This window comes from Typopeltis vanoorti, chromosome 14 (assembly GCF_054136105.1).
Source record: "Typopeltis vanoorti isolate ZY-2024b chromosome 14, IOZ_Tvanoo_1.0, whole genome shotgun sequence".
Taxonomy (NCBI): domain Eukaryota; kingdom Metazoa; phylum Arthropoda; class Arachnida; order Uropygi; family Thelyphonidae; genus Typopeltis; species Typopeltis vanoorti.
The window spans coordinates 27830009-27846872 of NC_143562.1; the positions used below are offsets into that span (position 1 = coordinate 27830009).

The 16864-nt window shown below is 35.0% G+C and overlaps 1 protein-coding gene across 1 annotated transcript in view; it reads right to left on the minus strand.

The window, feature by feature from the left end:
• The window catches only part of LOC150099328 (protein GDAP2 homolog), a 165308-nt gene that overhangs the window by 79682 nt on the left and 68762 nt on the right, over positions 1-16864 (minus strand). Inside the window, exon 7 of the mRNA XM_090403551.1 lies at positions 11159-11324. Within this exon, the coding sequence (XP_090259677.1) occupies positions 11159-11324 (166 nt within the window). The remainder of the gene's footprint in view (positions 1-11158; positions 11325-16864) is intronic.

A 16864-nucleotide genomic window follows, 5' to 3' on the forward strand; every position in this document is an offset into this window, starting at 1 on the left:
ACTCTGGCAACTTATTCACGCATTCACAACTCTCCAAGCAAAAAATCTAGTCCTCACACCCCTACTAATGTGCTAAGTTTTTTAATATTGTCTGATTAGCCATGAAGTGACAGACATAAGTAATTTGACAGTTTTTTCCCCTTAATCCTGTTGGTTGGATTATAGTTCGCAAGTTGATAAGTACTGCTATCTGAGAATAATTGATTCATTTGATTAAATTCATCAAGATCTGTTTAGGATGACCGTACTATATTATAACTATAATAGCAAACAAATTAATCCGAACAAGAAGAATTTTTATCAAGTTTTTGTTTCAGTTTGCACTCATTTTGGTTTTGGTTCACTATTTTGATTGAGTGCTGCATGTTTTAACTGTCTCTACAATGTTTATTAACAGTGTTGTGTGTTTTTAATAGCGTCAACAAGTTGACATTTGTAGTGTTTTATTTTTCTGTAGCTATAAAATGAATAAATCTCCAAGAAAGCATTGAAAAATATGTACATTTTTTCAGCATACATCCATGACTCAAAGACAAATTTCCAATGCTTGTGGTATTGGTTTTTCTCTCTCTATGTTCACTGGGCATCTACAGATGACGTATGGTCACTCCGATGCTCGGTGATGTTCCACACCAGGCCTCGCCATGTAGTCCTGTTGTCTGCTTTTCTGGCAGCCTCAACTCTCTGAAGATCAGTCACTCCACACACGCCATCCATCCATCTCATTGATGGTCTACCCCTGCCTCTTTTTCCAGGAATTTTACCTTCTATTACTATTCTGAGAAGTCCTCCTTCCATCCTTTCTATGTGTCCAAAATATTTTAACTTTCTTCTGTCAATATCCTTAAGGAGCCTTAAAATTCTACTAATCTTTTTTAACACCCATTCATTTGTATGCCTTTCAGTATATGATATCCTCAACAGCCTTCTGTAACATCACATCTCAAAAGCAGATATCTGTTTCTTATCTGACTTCTTTAGGTTCCAAGTCTTGCATCCATAAGTCGCTGTTGGAAAAACAACTGCATCTAAAATCCTCAACTTTGTTCCCATGGAGATAGATCCATCCTTCCAGATTTTAGACAGGTCTCTGACTGCTGTTTTAGCCATTCCTAACCTTTTTCTGACATCTTCTGAACAGTAATTCTTCAGATTAATAATGGATCCCAAGTACTCAAACTTGCTTGACTTCCTCAATTCTTTCTCCATTAAGGTACACTTGTTTTTCCTTTGAGAACCATTATCTTTGTCTTGCTAGAATTGAGTTGAAGTCCTCTGTTATCACTGATCTTGTTAACTTTGTTAAGAATTAGTCCTAGTTTTTCCATGTCATTACAAAGGAGTACTGTATCATCAGCATACCTCAGATTACTGATCAATCTACCTCCTATCCTAATTGCTATCCTGAGTTCATCCATTGCTTCACGCATGATGTCCTCTGCATATATACTAAACAAGTGAGGAGAAAGTAAACATCCTTGTCTAACTCCTTTTCCAACTTGAAGCCAGTCAGTCAATCCAACACCTGTTCTTGCTGTGGCTTCTTGTTCCTTATACAAGGTGGCTATCAACCTGATAGTGTGTTGAGGAAAACCCATTCTTTTCATTACTTCCCACAGTTTCACATGCTCAATACAGTCAAAAAGCTTTAGAGTAGTCTAAGAAACACATTACCAGAGGGAGTCTGAATTCTTTATATTTTTCTATGATCTGTCTAAGGCAAAGGATCTGATCTCTGGTGCCCATACCTTTCCTAAAACCTGCTTGTTCCTTGGGCATCTCTGCCTCAACTTTGGCCTCAATCCTATTTAGCATGATCTTTAATAAAAGTTTGCTTGCATGAGATATCAAACTAATAGTTCTATAATTCTGGCATGCCTTCATATCATCTTTCTTGTGTAGTGGTATGAAAACTGACTTCTTCCAGTCTCTAGGCCATGATCCTGTCTCCCATATCCTTGTGATCAATGTATGAAACACTCTTATCCCTCCATCCCCTGTGGCCTTAATTAACTCTACTGGGATTTCATCTGCATCTGGGGTCTTATTGCTGTTGAGCTGCTTAACTGCTCTTTCAACTTCATGCCTAAGTGGAGGAGGTTCCAAATCAAAATTTTCTTGGTGGGAGGACTCCACATTTTCTTTATCTACTCTGCTGTACAGTTCCTCACAGTATTCTTTCCATCTGTTTTTGATTTCCAACTCTTCTGTTAGTAATGACCCATTCCTGTCTTTGATGACATTCAATTTAGGTTTAAACTTGTGCTGCTTTAAGTCACGAACTAAATAAAGCATTCTTTTATAATTATGCCTTCTCATCTGGAACTCTATTTCTTCACATTTATTAGTATAGAACTTGTCCTGCTTGATGGCTCTTCTGATTTCTCTATGTAATCTCTTGTATTCTTTGGTCCCTGTGTCTCTTTGTTTTTCCAACTGCCTTCTTTTGATTAGTTCCCATGTTGAATCTGATATCCATGGGTCTCTTGGTTTTCTTATTGGGCCGAGATACGTCTTCGCTGTTCACCCAGACCAAACATGCCACACTCAAGCATGACTCTCATACTCTTTCCCACTTTTGCATTTAAGTCTCCTAAGATGTACAGTATGTCTCTCCTTGATAGGCAGTCCAAAACAGTTTGTAAGTTTTCATAAAATTCTTCACTCTCTTCTTCAGGCCTATCCGTGTGGGGTGCATAAACTACCACAATTGATATGTACGCTGAGCCTTAAGTCTAATGGAGAGTATCCTATCATTAATGGGGTTATAACCAAGAAGGCTTCTTGCCTGAGCTGTCTTCAGTATCACAGCTACCCCATGATATTTTGAGTCACCACCTGAGTAAATAACTAGCTTACCATCCTGTCTTTTGAAGTGACCTTCTCCATTCCATCTGGTCTCTGTAATTCCCAAGATGTCAATTTTATACCTATCCATCTCTTTACAGACAATCTCAAGAGTACCCATCTGTAAACCCCGGACATTCCATATGCCTATGTAAAATTCCTTTCTAAGATTAATCTTATACATTCTGTGTTGCTCATTCACAGTATCACTGACTTTTGATGGAGACTGTAATATACTTCTCGAACAGGACTCTCTGCCTAAGCCCTGATCGCGGCTCTGATTTAGGTACTGTTAATGCAATTTTAGGGAGACGGGTACCTTTCCCTGATAGAAAAGGAAAACTACACTTAAGATTGTTTACTCGTTAGGAAAAACAAAATTAATTTAAGATTGTCTGCTGCAGACCTAATATAGAGACTTGGCAGCTAATGGGATTAATATTTCTGACATGACAGTCTGGCAAAGATTGTTGGAAGCAGGGGGACTACCTACAGTCCAAAAAAGAAACAACCATTGATAAAAGCTATGCAAAAAAAGAGGCTCTAATGAGTAAAAGTGGAGAAGTGGAAAAAGGTCATATTCTCAGATGATAGCCATTTCTTTGCCAAAGAGAAGTGAGTACCCTATGTTCGCAAATCAGCAGCTACAAAGACTTCTCCTGCCCACCTTCAACAAACTCCTAAACATACAGCTAAGAAGAATGTTCTGGGGTTGTTTTACATGTGACAGTCCAGAATCACTTGTGCCTGTTGATGGTATGATGAAAAGTGACCAATACATAAAAATATTGGAGAAAAGAGTAGTCCCACAGATCCAGAAAGACAAAGAACTTATCTTCCAACAGGATCTCACTCCTTGCCACATTTCAAAAAAAGTGAAAGAGTTCCTCAAAAATCACAACATCTAATTGCTTCAGTGGCCAAGTAACTCTCCTGCATTAACCTAATAGAAAACTTGTGAGGTATAGTGAAAAAGAGACTTGGAAAATTAAATTGTGATATAATGGATTGTATTAAGTTATCCTTTATATCACAATTTAATTTTCCAAGTCTCTAGAAAAATGTGTTCTAGGTTGGTAGAGTCCATGTCTTAGCAAATTCATAAACTTATTAGAAACAGAGGAACACATATTATTAAATTATTAGTTAAAGTTTGCCGCATTTCAAAAAAAGTGAAAGAGTTCCTCAAAAATCACATCTAATTGCTTCATTTAATTTTTATACTTATTTTCTTGTGAAAATTTTGTTCTTTAAAATGTGATTGTTCAGATTAATTTGTTTACTACTGTATGCTATAACATGTCAGACTATATTATAACTATATCCTTATTAGCTTTTGACTTGGCTAACGGCTGTGTTTTGGTAATATTACTACATATGGCTTTTGTATTATTTAAAACATTACAGGTTTCTAAATGAATTTTATCAGCTATATTGTTGGAAGAAATTTGGTGCCTCTTTCATATAGTATATAAAATCCAGTTTATTAACAGTTACAGGTGCTATGCAAAGTTTATGCCTTTATTAAGTAGTGACAGTTCACCGTTATTTAAGGTGTGGTTACATAAGCTGATTGCATGGCTGTTGTTTGCATGTGGTTCGTTGCTTCTCGCATCTCTTGTTTGGGTTGGCTGCTGCTAGAGTGACATGTGAGAAGACAGAAATCCTGATTGGTTAAATTTGTATGATTGGCATTCAAATTTTGGTATTGTTTTAATATATGAAATTTGGTTATAAGTTTTTCTTTATACTTTCCAGAATATATTTAGCTGAGTTATCAGTGATCCTTTCAAGTACTTTCCAAGTATCAGGATTCATATAACTGGAGAATTCAGATTTCAGATTTATAACTTGATTTTGCCAGGTTTTTGCAGGCTGAATTTGCTCCTTAAGTATTGCTTTCTCTGTGCATGCATAGATTTGAAGCACTCTGGCTGAAGGAAATTTCTTTTTAAGCTTGATGCAGTTTGGAATAAGATTGCTATATCTACAACATTTTAAAAAAGCCAGCCAATAAGTCAGCTAAATATATAAAATAAAATAAATAAAAACTAAAGTCCTAAAGAACAGAAGAGACAGACTAAATGATGAAGAACCTTGCTTCCCACACTGATACTCTAGACAGTGAAAAGAAAGAAACAAAACGTTTGAATTCCATAAAAAGTCTAATGTCTGAAAATTCAATCTCATCACCACAACTACCAAAATTCCTATACAAAACTATCCGTATTTACATGTGGTACCTAGACATGAGAACATCACTACTCAATGAACAGTTAATATCATCAATATCTTTGGAACAATACTAGGATATACATGGCAAGTGATAATACAAACAATAATAGAATATACATGGCAAGATCACATTCCTAATATTGTATGTCATTCTTGAAGAAAGCAAGCAAAGATCTCTAATAGGAACAATTCAAAAAAGTCAACTGGGGAAGGGCCAACCACTAATGGACACAGAGGAAGACCAAGAAAACAGGTTTGGCAACATGCAAGCAAACTTCTTGAAGATGAGGTTCATGAACCATCTGACATTTACAATTTGGCAGAAAATAGAACATCATGGCTCACTTTCATCCAGTAGACCAGTGTTTCCCAAACTGTCGTCTGTGGACCCCAGGGGTCCGGAAGTAATTCAAAGGGGGTCTGTGGGATAGTTTATTTTCATTAAACTTTATCTTATCATGTTGCTCACACCTGGCCTAATTGATATGTTCATATTCTAGATTAACACATACTATTTGGATTACAAGACCATATGTTTAATAGACATATATACAAAGACGTCTACTAGTTTCGCTAGCTGTAACTGACTAGCTTTGTCAAACGAGAATGTAAAAAAAAACTACTAGTAAATGCAAAAAAAAACAAAGGAATGCAGTAATGGTTAACAACAGTTAGACAAAATTCGAAGGCTCGCGTGACATGAAGCGTGAAGAGTCAGTCATTTTTACAAAGTCGCGTTACATAATTTTCGGCGTAATGTAGCTCCGTTAAACTTAACGAGTTAATCATATTTTTCCATATATCCTTTAATATAACTCCTTGGTTACAATTAAGGTTATAACCTGTTTGTAGGACTACTGTAGCTTCTTTAAAAACTATAATCCTCTTCTATATATGGCATGGAGCTGTTATCCCAATCTATTGCGTGGTTTGAAGTTGAGAAATGAGATATATTCGGAAGAATATGTTCATATTCTTCCGAATATCTCCATTTATAACAGTATTGCATTGTCATAAATGACACATTTAGTGTTGTAAAATTGTAATTTATTACTTCTCTATTATCTTTATGATATGTCAAATATAAAAAATTTCCATTTTGGATTTTATGAGGGCTGTGGTGAATTAATATTCGCTACGGGGGGGGGGGGTCTGCAACATCAAAAAGGTTGGGAAACACTGCAGTAGGCTATGTCCATGAATTTTTGTTATATTAATATTCTTTAATAATTAATGTTATATTAATATTATTAATATTGTGCATCTTAATGTATATATTTCCCTATTCATGAATGAATAAATGATGATGATATTCTTAACAAAGTTTTCCATGACTTTTGTTTAGTTACTTTGCATTCTTATATTTTTCTCTATATTCTCTTAGCAAACATGTTGATTTACTTGCTAGGAACTTCCAATATGCTTTCTTTTTTTTGATGACTGCACCTTTTAACTTTCTAAGTCCACCATGGGGATTCTGTTCTTCCTATCCTTGAAGACAACTTCCCCACATGCTCATTGGTTAAATTAACCAGTGTTTTCTTCAGTTTGCAAATGAGTCTAAGGTTTTATTCTTGTCAATAAATTCTCATTTTTTCTAGAATACTATTTGTATATTTGGTTATACAGTTCACCTATGAAAGTAGCTTGACTATGTTTCTTTTTAGAACTTTCTCACACAGTTTTCTTTTCAGTATAATATTAAATTTTACCTTGCTCAAAATTAAATGCTGATAACTTCCTATTCCAAATCTCCAGCATACTGTTGCATCCTGAACCAGCATGACAATATTGTTATTAATAATAGCAGTGAATGAGAGTGTACTCTCCATGTGAATTTGTGCATCTTAATGATGGAACAGGTCTAGTAAGTTCCAGCATAAAGTAGTCCATGTCCTGAATAGAAATGCAGAAGGCATTTATTATTGGTTTTTTCTGCAAATTTTCTCAAAATATTTCTGCTTGTCTGGTATTCATTTCCTACTTTGCTGTTAATATTTCTAACAAAGATCAACACTTCCATTTTCTTTCTTCCACATCAGCTACCTTCTGTAATGACATCAAATTCCTTCTTAAAATTAATAACTTAATACATATAAAACCAACAGTAATAACTTTTAGTTACGAACTAAGAAGATAACATTCACCCTCAAAAATAGACTTTTATAGAAAACCTCTCACTCCATCACACTGACGTAATGGTCAGTTTTGATGTCTCCTCCTTATTCACCAATGTTCCACTCATAGATACCTTGGACCTCATCCAAGACAAATTTCCTCCCGATATCTCAGCCCTATTTCAGTTCACCATGAACTCAGGATATTTCTTTTGGCAAGGAAAATTCTATAAACAAATAGAGGGGACATCCATGGGTTCTCCACTCTCTCTACTTCTGGCCAACTTCTTTATGGAGACCTTTGAAGAAAAAGCCTTCAACTCGGCCCTACTTAAACTTATTGTTTGGCTACGCTATGTAGATGATGTGTTCGCTATTTGGTCACGTGGCCTGGACACACTCCAAAACTTCTTATCACACCTAAACAATCAACACCCCAGGATCCAGTTTACATTAGAAAAAGAAAACAATAACAATCTCCCTTTCCTAGATACTCTGATTACATGCCAGCCTGATGGATCCCTGGCTTTTTCAGTTTACAGAAAACCTATACATACAGGTAGATACATTCACCAGCAATCACACCACTCCCCTCCCAACTTAATCATATTCTTAACACCTTTGTAGCCAATGGATACAACCTCCATAAAATCCAAAAAATATTAAAACCAGTTAGCCTACCCTCCCCCCCCCCTCCGACAGGGACTCCTCTATTTATCACTATTCCTTACATTCAGGGTACTTCTGAAAAGTTAACAAAAATCCATAAAAAAATATGACTTGACAACTTGTTACAAACCATATAAAAATTGGCTTCTCTTATCTGCTCTCCCAAGGACCAGCCACTTCTTCTAGACCTACCTGGAGTTTACCAGGTCCTTTGTAGTTGTAAACTGTTTTACTAGGGTTAAACAGGCAAGACAGCTAATATCAGGAAATCTGAACATAAGGATTATATCCATTTCCACAATTACAGCCACCTCAGGACTTGCTGACCATGCTTTGGATACCCGCCATAAAATACATTGGAATAAAGCCTCCTTACTACACTGCAGCAAGTTTAAATATGAGAGATTATTCTTAGAATCAGCCTCAGCTTTAAGAAACTCCCCAAACCAAATTTGGATGCATAAGACTGCCACAAATATGGGTGGCTTGCATTCTTAGAACATCAGCCCAACAGCCAAGATTAATACCCAATTTGATCCACTAGGTGGCACCCTTTAGGACTCTAGGACTGACTTCAGTTGTCTTCAGCCATATTTGTTCAGTGTTAGTGCCTGCATGCACATTTCATTAATTTTTATGTTCCCTCAAGATGGTAATGTAACATTACTGAAATATTGGAAGTATTAATTAAAGTTATTTAATTAATATAATAGTATACGTTGTATTTCTTTAAAATTAACAGTTATGTATCACCAACATATAAGTCTATTTACAAGAATAGTAGATATACTTATAACTTTAATGAAGCCCTTTTACATTGGCCGAATTTGAATCGAAATGACTCTCTCTCTCCCCCAAAAGTTTGGGAGATTCTCATCTTATGCAACCATCAATGAAATAGTTTTTAAGAATTAGTTAATAATATTTTATTAATATTAATCTTTTGGCATGCTGCAACAATTTAATTGGTAATCCACTGACTGTTCTGTACTTTGGATTCCATTCCTTTAACTGTTGGTTCTACACTGATGATGTACTGTTACTTTCAGTATGAAATATTTGTACCTTTAATTCATTAAAGTTATTACTGTTGGTTTTATGTGTTAAGTTATTAATTTTAATTATGCCACAGGTACTCTAAAGATTAGAATCAAATTCCTCCACTTCTTCCATCATAGAACTTGCAGGACCATAGGCACAAATCAGTCTTTGTCCAGTATCAAGAAAAATGATGTTCGTCCACATCATTTTGTTTGATACTGGCTGCCATTTAAGAAGCATATCCTTGTGTTTTGTTTTGAATACCGTTTTATGCAGCTCCCACTCATGAAAAGCTATATGTATGCAAATCTGTACTTGAACTGTATTTGTACTATGGGGGGGGGGGGGTCTAAGGATTTTTTATTTAGTTTTTTATTGCTACTACTACTTGCTTTCCCTGATCATTACTGTCTGAATTTAGCATCTCATAATAGTTATTATTACATGACACTTCCAAGGAGTCCAAAGAACTCATTGCAGGAGGGCACGCTACTCCCCTACTATTTAATTCTCCAACAATACACAATGACACTATACCATCAACACTATCTATTGTCCATCACCGCCAACAATAGTATTTTTTCTGTAAATTGCATGTTCTCATGGCCAATCTGTCTGTGTGTGGAATGAAAAACATGAGTTTCCAGGAAGGGGGGAGAACCATGCTACTTCCATATGACATTGGCTAACTTACCTTCAACTGAAAAAGCCCATATAAAGATCCCTCTTGTCACAAAGAGAATCAAATGTAGGTCTCCAATTGAAGGGCACAATTATTTAGAAGAATCTCACTTGTTTTTGTTTTCTTTATTTCACTAATGCCAATTATATCAACCTGGTACTTCTCTATGTCTTCTGCTAGTTGTACTTCTTTTCTTTTGATGCATCTTATGCCGATGATGCCAATTCTGAAATCTCTTGATGGTGATTTGGAGTTCTGGCATTTGAGTTTTCACTGTTGGCTCTAGTTCTCTGACAAACATATTAGGGGAGACTTACTGAATTGTACAACATCACAGCCAGCATGAAATTCCATCATGTTGTATTGAATTTGAGAGCAGCTATTCCTTATTTGAATTTGCTGTAATACACTACAGCAATTCAGCTATCTTCCCTTTTGTTATGCTCACTGGCATGTCACAGACAAGTAACTTAGCATCTTACCAATTTGCTCATTGCTTATGATAGAGTGCTTAATCCTATCTGTATTGTCTATAAATTGTGGATATTCTCCTGGTGGGTTTATCTGTTTTGCAGAATGAAAAACCAAAGTTTCTGGGAAGAAAGACCTTACCATCTCCATATGAGACCAGTTAACTCACCCCTCATCCGGAAAGTCTGGATATAAGTTCTTCATGTCCTAGACAGATTGTTTCTGATTGAAGGGCATCATCAATGCTAATTAAGCTATGGAAGCTCAATGCAGCAATGAAGTGCTACATTGAGAGTGAAGCAAAGGAGTGCAGCAATGAAGCAATCCTCTAATCTAAAAGTATAGCTACATTAAGTTACCCAAAATTTGAAAAGTGTTTTTCAAGATGTTTAGCTCAATGGCACAGGATGCCTCTATCTTTAGCCCAGCCCTAGAGCACACATACTGTGCATACTGCCACAACATACCTGGCTGTTGCTCTAACTACATGTTTCTGATAAATGTACTGTGCTCTGAAGATGCTGATTTTGGTACAAACATATCTTCTGATGTAATAAACCTTTAGTTCATTTGTCCTATAGTGGCATCAGTAATTGCTGGTACAAACCATTATGAACGGTATGGAAATCAGTGGATATGTTAAAAGGAATGATAAAAGCTATAGTTTAAAGCCTCTAGGCCACTTTAAGAGAGCCATACTTGCAGGTACCAAAAGTACATCATTAACTAGCACTTCTTCTGATTGGCCTTATAGCATGGGCTGATTCAGCTAGTTGTGTCTTATTATTTGGGTTGGATTTGTTAATCTAGTACACTCAAAATGAGAATATATAAATTAATAGTTATTGATATTATTTTATATTTTCACTGTACTTTTAGAGTGGTTTTGTTTTATCCCCAAATTTATAATGAACATATTTAAACTTCCCAAATTTTAAATAACACATAGTTTAAATACTTAACTATTTTTCACAGCTAAAATTACAGCTTGTTATATGATTCTCCAGAACTATAAAACAGAACAGAAACCTGCATGCTAATTTTCAGAATGCAATTATTTTTTCACAAAATAAAACAGGCTTGAAAACTTTCTTACTTGTTCCTTCTTTGAGCTTCATAAGTCAAGTTATCATGTGACGAAGTACTTCTTCTGTGATGACTTTTCCTTTTATCAAGATCTCCCTGCATCTTGGCAAATGCAGTTTTTCCGACACACACTGATGTTTCTAACTGAGCTGCCAGATCAACACTCTCTTCAACTTCTAGAATTAGAATGAATTACAGTTTATTAATTATAAAAACAAACTATGCTTAACTAATATGATAATCAAAGCTTCAATTATTTATTATTATTTTTAACATAAATGGGTTGGATTTGTTAATCTACAGTACACTCAAAATGAGAATATATAAATTAATAGTTATTGAAATTATTTTATATTTTCACTGTACTATAAATTCTCTCAGGACAACATAAGCAGATTGCAAGGTTATATTAAAACAACGTTTTACTAAATAATAATACATTTAATAATATTAACTCAATAATAACATACAATTCACATTTCTGTTCAACTCCTACATTTTTGTTATCAGTCAATTCTTTTAATAAGATGTTTTTCTAGAAAACAGTCAAGCAGTGAGAATTGTTTCAATGGAAATTAATTAAAAAAAAAAAAAATGGGGAGGGATGTACTAACTCCTGAACCTTCTACTTTAATTTTATGCAACAACCTACCCAAGTTTAATTCACATTTTTAATTCTAAATCTATTTATATTGGTTTTCATCTTTTGTTCATAGCTTTTATACCAGAACACTGTCATAATAAAACTTAGAGAATTTATTTAACTATTTCGCTACATTAATGCTTCAATGCTCTTATGCAACATCTTCTGGGTTGCATATAGAGCCTACTCTCCCTATTGCAAGCACCATTATAATGAACTCGCCCACTATAACACATTCTGAAAAAAGTCTTGAACAAGATGAGATGGATATTCAGTTGTTTGCCAATGATGCAAAACTAGGAAGGGCAATACTTTATCTAATCTAATGATAAATCATTAGATTAGATAAACATGAGTGCTCCCAATCACATGTTCAGTCATTTAAAAATGACTGAACATGTGATTGGGAGCACTCGTGTTTTTGAACTACTGCTGTTAAATGATTAAAGTCAAAATATCCATGTTTATTCCAAAAGCTTTTCTATCTGAATGAATAATGAATGAACAAGGCCAACAAAAAAAGTATTGACTGCACTTCACATCCAGGAATTCATTCTACTGTATTGTGAAATAGAGAAGTGTCTCATGTACTTAGTTTTTGCATCTTTGTGCTTGCTCAGTAAATTTGGAAGATGAGGAGGACGAGACTTGCCTCTTTCGACTACAGTCATACAATCCGCAAAAGTTCTGACAGAAAACGGGACATTCATTAGATCATTAACATTGTTTCCCATTGTAAATATGGGCAAAAAAAGTTATAAATTTATGGAAAATTATATATTAAAAGATTGTCTATATTATATATAAAAACTTGCCTAACGTGTCAGTTCATACTTCACGCACACAAAACAGATGAAACTCAGAAAACAAAAACTGCAACTCATGACAAATGACAACGTTCAGTTGGATTGGTTGACACAATAACCAATCAACAGCCATTGATTTCTAGGTGCTTTTGTATCAGCTCAACCCTGTCTTGCCTTCTGGATGAGGAACGCTAAGAATTCGACCCACACCGTCATCTGTATGTCTGATCAAAGGTGTACGTATTTTGAATGCACACCTGGACTATTAACGTGAATGTGATGCAATGTCCAAAAGTGTTCTCTTCATGAAGCATTAATGTATTATGTTTAATTTTAGGTATTATGTGAAGCCAGGAAACAATTAGAGAAGTCTTTAACAGGAATAAATGCAAAAATATAATATTGGTGATATTGATATTCTATGGATGTGCACTGCACACTTAGCACACCTGGAATAGTAATTATATATCTTCTATATATAATTCTTCTCTCCCATATATATATATATATATATATATATATATATGGGAGCAAGGATTAGCACAAGAGATATCCACATACAACACTGTAGCACAAACTGAACATCATGTAATATACTGCCCTATATTACATGATGTTCAGGACAATAGCACCATATTATGTAACAAGAAGAATAAACAACAACAGTTTGAATACCTAAGCTACAGGGTTTAGACAAAATAATGGAAATGCTAAAATATTTAGGAATAGAATTTGTTTGTGTTGGATATAATGAAAAAACTCATGGTGGTGAATATTCTTGTTTTGTTTACACTCACAGTTCTCATGCAAGTGCATTAGTGATTGTACCAAGTGATAATTTGTGTTAAAAAAATCAGAAAATGGGAGATTTGTCCGACTTGAAAGATGACAAATTGTTGATATGTAATTTTTAAAGGTTGACATACACAGATCATGGCAAGACATCAAAGATAAACAGTGGATGAAAATCAAAAATGACAGAAAGAGATCTGACTGTGACTGCAGCACAGGTAACAGCAGGACTGAATACTCATCTTGCAGAAGCTGTTTCCACAAAACTGTCCAACATGAATGAGCTTCATAAATCCAATATTCATGATAGAGTCGAAATTGCTAAACCTCTGATTTTTGAATTTTAGTCAGATGTCAGAAAGAGATCTGACTGTGACTGCAGCACAGGTAACAGCAGGACTGAATACTCATCTTGCAGAAGCTGTTTCCGAAAAACTGTCCAACATGAATGAGCTTCATAAATCCAATATTCATGGTAAAGTTGAAATTGCTAAACCTCTGATTTTTGAAAAGAATGCTCAGCTGTGGTCAAATGAGTCAACCTTCATGCTGTTTTCTATATCTTCCCTGGCCAGCACAGTCACCAGATTTGAACATTACTGAACCACTCTGGTTAGATTTGGAGACTAGAATAAGAAACAGATTTCCGCCTCCAATGTCTTTAAGACAACTTGAAGCCATTCTTCAAGAGGAATGGTACAAAATTCCACCAGAAACTATTCAAAACATGTTTGAGTCCATTCCAAGAAGAATTCAGGCTATACTGAAGGCAAAAGGTGGTCCAACACCACATTAATAAAGAAATATGTATAACAAGCATTCCCATTATTTTTTTCAATTCCTGTATATATTCTAATTACCCTGATCAAAGGTGGATATAATATAATAAGTTTATTAGCATCTTACAAGCAACCAGAGAGCAATGTAGCCCAAGAAAAGTAATAGCAGATCTGCAGATATGATTATCTACAGATGCTATTACTATATCTTACATGTGACATTATCATTCGATGATCATCAAAGCCATCTCCATTCACTCATTAAAGAAACTAGGAGTTTGCAAGACATACTGTGCTGGTGGATTGTTAAGTTGGACAGTGACTGCTTGGATGAAATCTGAATGGGTGAATACAATAGAGATGTATAGAAAAAGAGCATACAAATCAGCTTTAGTCTTTTACGCAACTAGGGAGGAAGAACGTTGTTTGGCAGCATGCCAAAACAGCTTACATCTCATATGATAGTTATATCCAAGATTTAAAACACTGAGAATTATTTATTTACCCAACAATGGAATAAGAACAAAGGGGTATGTGGTCCACTCTTAAAAGCAGTTTAACTTAGAACTGGGACATTTCTAAGTTAAAGATCTTTTAATTGGTTTTTAATGATGTAATAGCTGTAATGCACCAAGTCTAAGGTTAAAAGAAAAAATAACATACATATATAAAGAAATAAATGCATGAATTAAAACATTCATATATACAAAAGATTGTATGCTGTATAAAGTTGGTAGAAAAATATAAGTTAAAATATTTTTATATAAAATTATTAACTTAGTCTGTTTTGTAGAAACTGAAAATTGCAAACCTATATTTAAAGAGTCAGAAAAATCTTACCTGAATGTATAAGATTCAGGTAGACTGCTAAAAGCACTAAAATATGACTCTTCATGTTAAAGAAATGAGGGAAGTCTAATAAACTATGACAGCTGCTTAAGGTATAATCAACAGTACTCTCATATCTGGGTGTTGACATGCATATATGAGAGTACTGTTGATCAAAGAGTATCTGTGAGCGTGCAAGATGGCTATGACTTATATGGAGCCAAGCAAGAACAACTTCTTAGCTGGGCTCTTGAAAATTAGCCCGTCACAAATCTAATTTTGGACTTTGATATACATAACAATATATTGAATAATAAATATATATATAAAACAGAACATATATAACAAATAACAGACTCTATAATATCTTATGCAGTCTGTTAGTCTCTCTCTCTCTCATATCCATGGTTTTTGCCACTGGGATATTAATTTTAATGTTATGATCACCAGTAATAATATAGGAGAACAGATGACCTTCTAAGGGATGAGCTGATCTAACTGCAACACCCAGATTTCCTCATTTCTCTTGATCCCAACATGCTTAGGATCCATAGGTGAATGTCAAAGCAAAGCCTAGGTATGATATAAATGGATATAAAAGATTACTAGATGTGGATGATATACAGCATTTTGCAGATTGTATAGAACTTGATGAATTCTAGTCAATGTTCTAGTGGGGATTGATTGTATGGAAAGATAGTGGCAGACCTCCACTAAAACCTTTGATTTCAAATCTTTTGTATAGACAGGTAAAAAATATTATCTGTGTGTATTAAAGAGGTGTTGGTAGATAGAAATAGGGGAAATATGCTTTCCTAAGCTACACAAAGAGAAAGTGTAAGATGGAATACAGACATGCCCAGACATACAAACTAGGCAGAAAAGTGTGTTGAGGCATTTGTGCAGTACTGTGTGTCTACATCACGGCCTAGAGACTGGAAGAAGTCAGTTTTCATACCACTACACAAGAAAGGTGATATGAAGGCATGCAAGAATTATAGAACTATTAGTTTGATATCTCATGCAAACAAAATTTTATTAAAGATCATGCTAAATAGGATTGAGGCCAAAGTTGAGGCAGAGATGCGCAAGGAACAAGCAGGTTTTAGGAAAGGTATGGGCACCAGAGATCAGATCCTTTGCCTTAGACAGATCATAGAAAAATATAAAGAATTCAGACTCCCTCTGGTAATGTGTTTCTTAGACTACTCTAAAGCTTTTTGACTGTGTTGAGCATGTGAAACTGTGGGAAGTAATGAAAAGAATGGGTTTTCCTCAACACACTATCAGGTTGATAGCCAACTTGTATAAGGAACAAGAAGCCACAGCAAGAACAGGTGTTGGATTGACTGACTGGCTTCAAGTTGGAAAAGGAGTTAGACAAGGATGTTTACTTTCTCCTCACTTGTTTAGTATATATGCAGAGGACATCATGCGTGAAGCAATGGATGAGCTCAGGACAGGAATTAGGATAGGAGGTAGATTGATCAGTAATCTGAGGTATGCTGATGATACAGTACCCCTCTGTAATGACATGGAAGAATTAGGACTAATTCTTAACAAAGTTAACAAGATCAGTAATAACAGAGGACTTCAACTCAATTCTAGCAAGACAAAGATAATGGTTCTCAAAGGAAAAACAAGTGTACCTTAATGGAGAAAGAATTGAGGAAGTCAAGCAAGTTTGAGTACTTGGGATCCATTATTAATCTGAAGAATTGCTGTTCAGAAGATGTCAGAAAAAGGTTAGGAATGGCTAAAACAGCAGTCAGAGACCTGTCTAAAATCTGGAAGGATGGATCTATCTCTATGGGAACAAAGTTGAGGATTTTAGATGCAGTTGTTTTTCCAACAGCAACTTATGGATG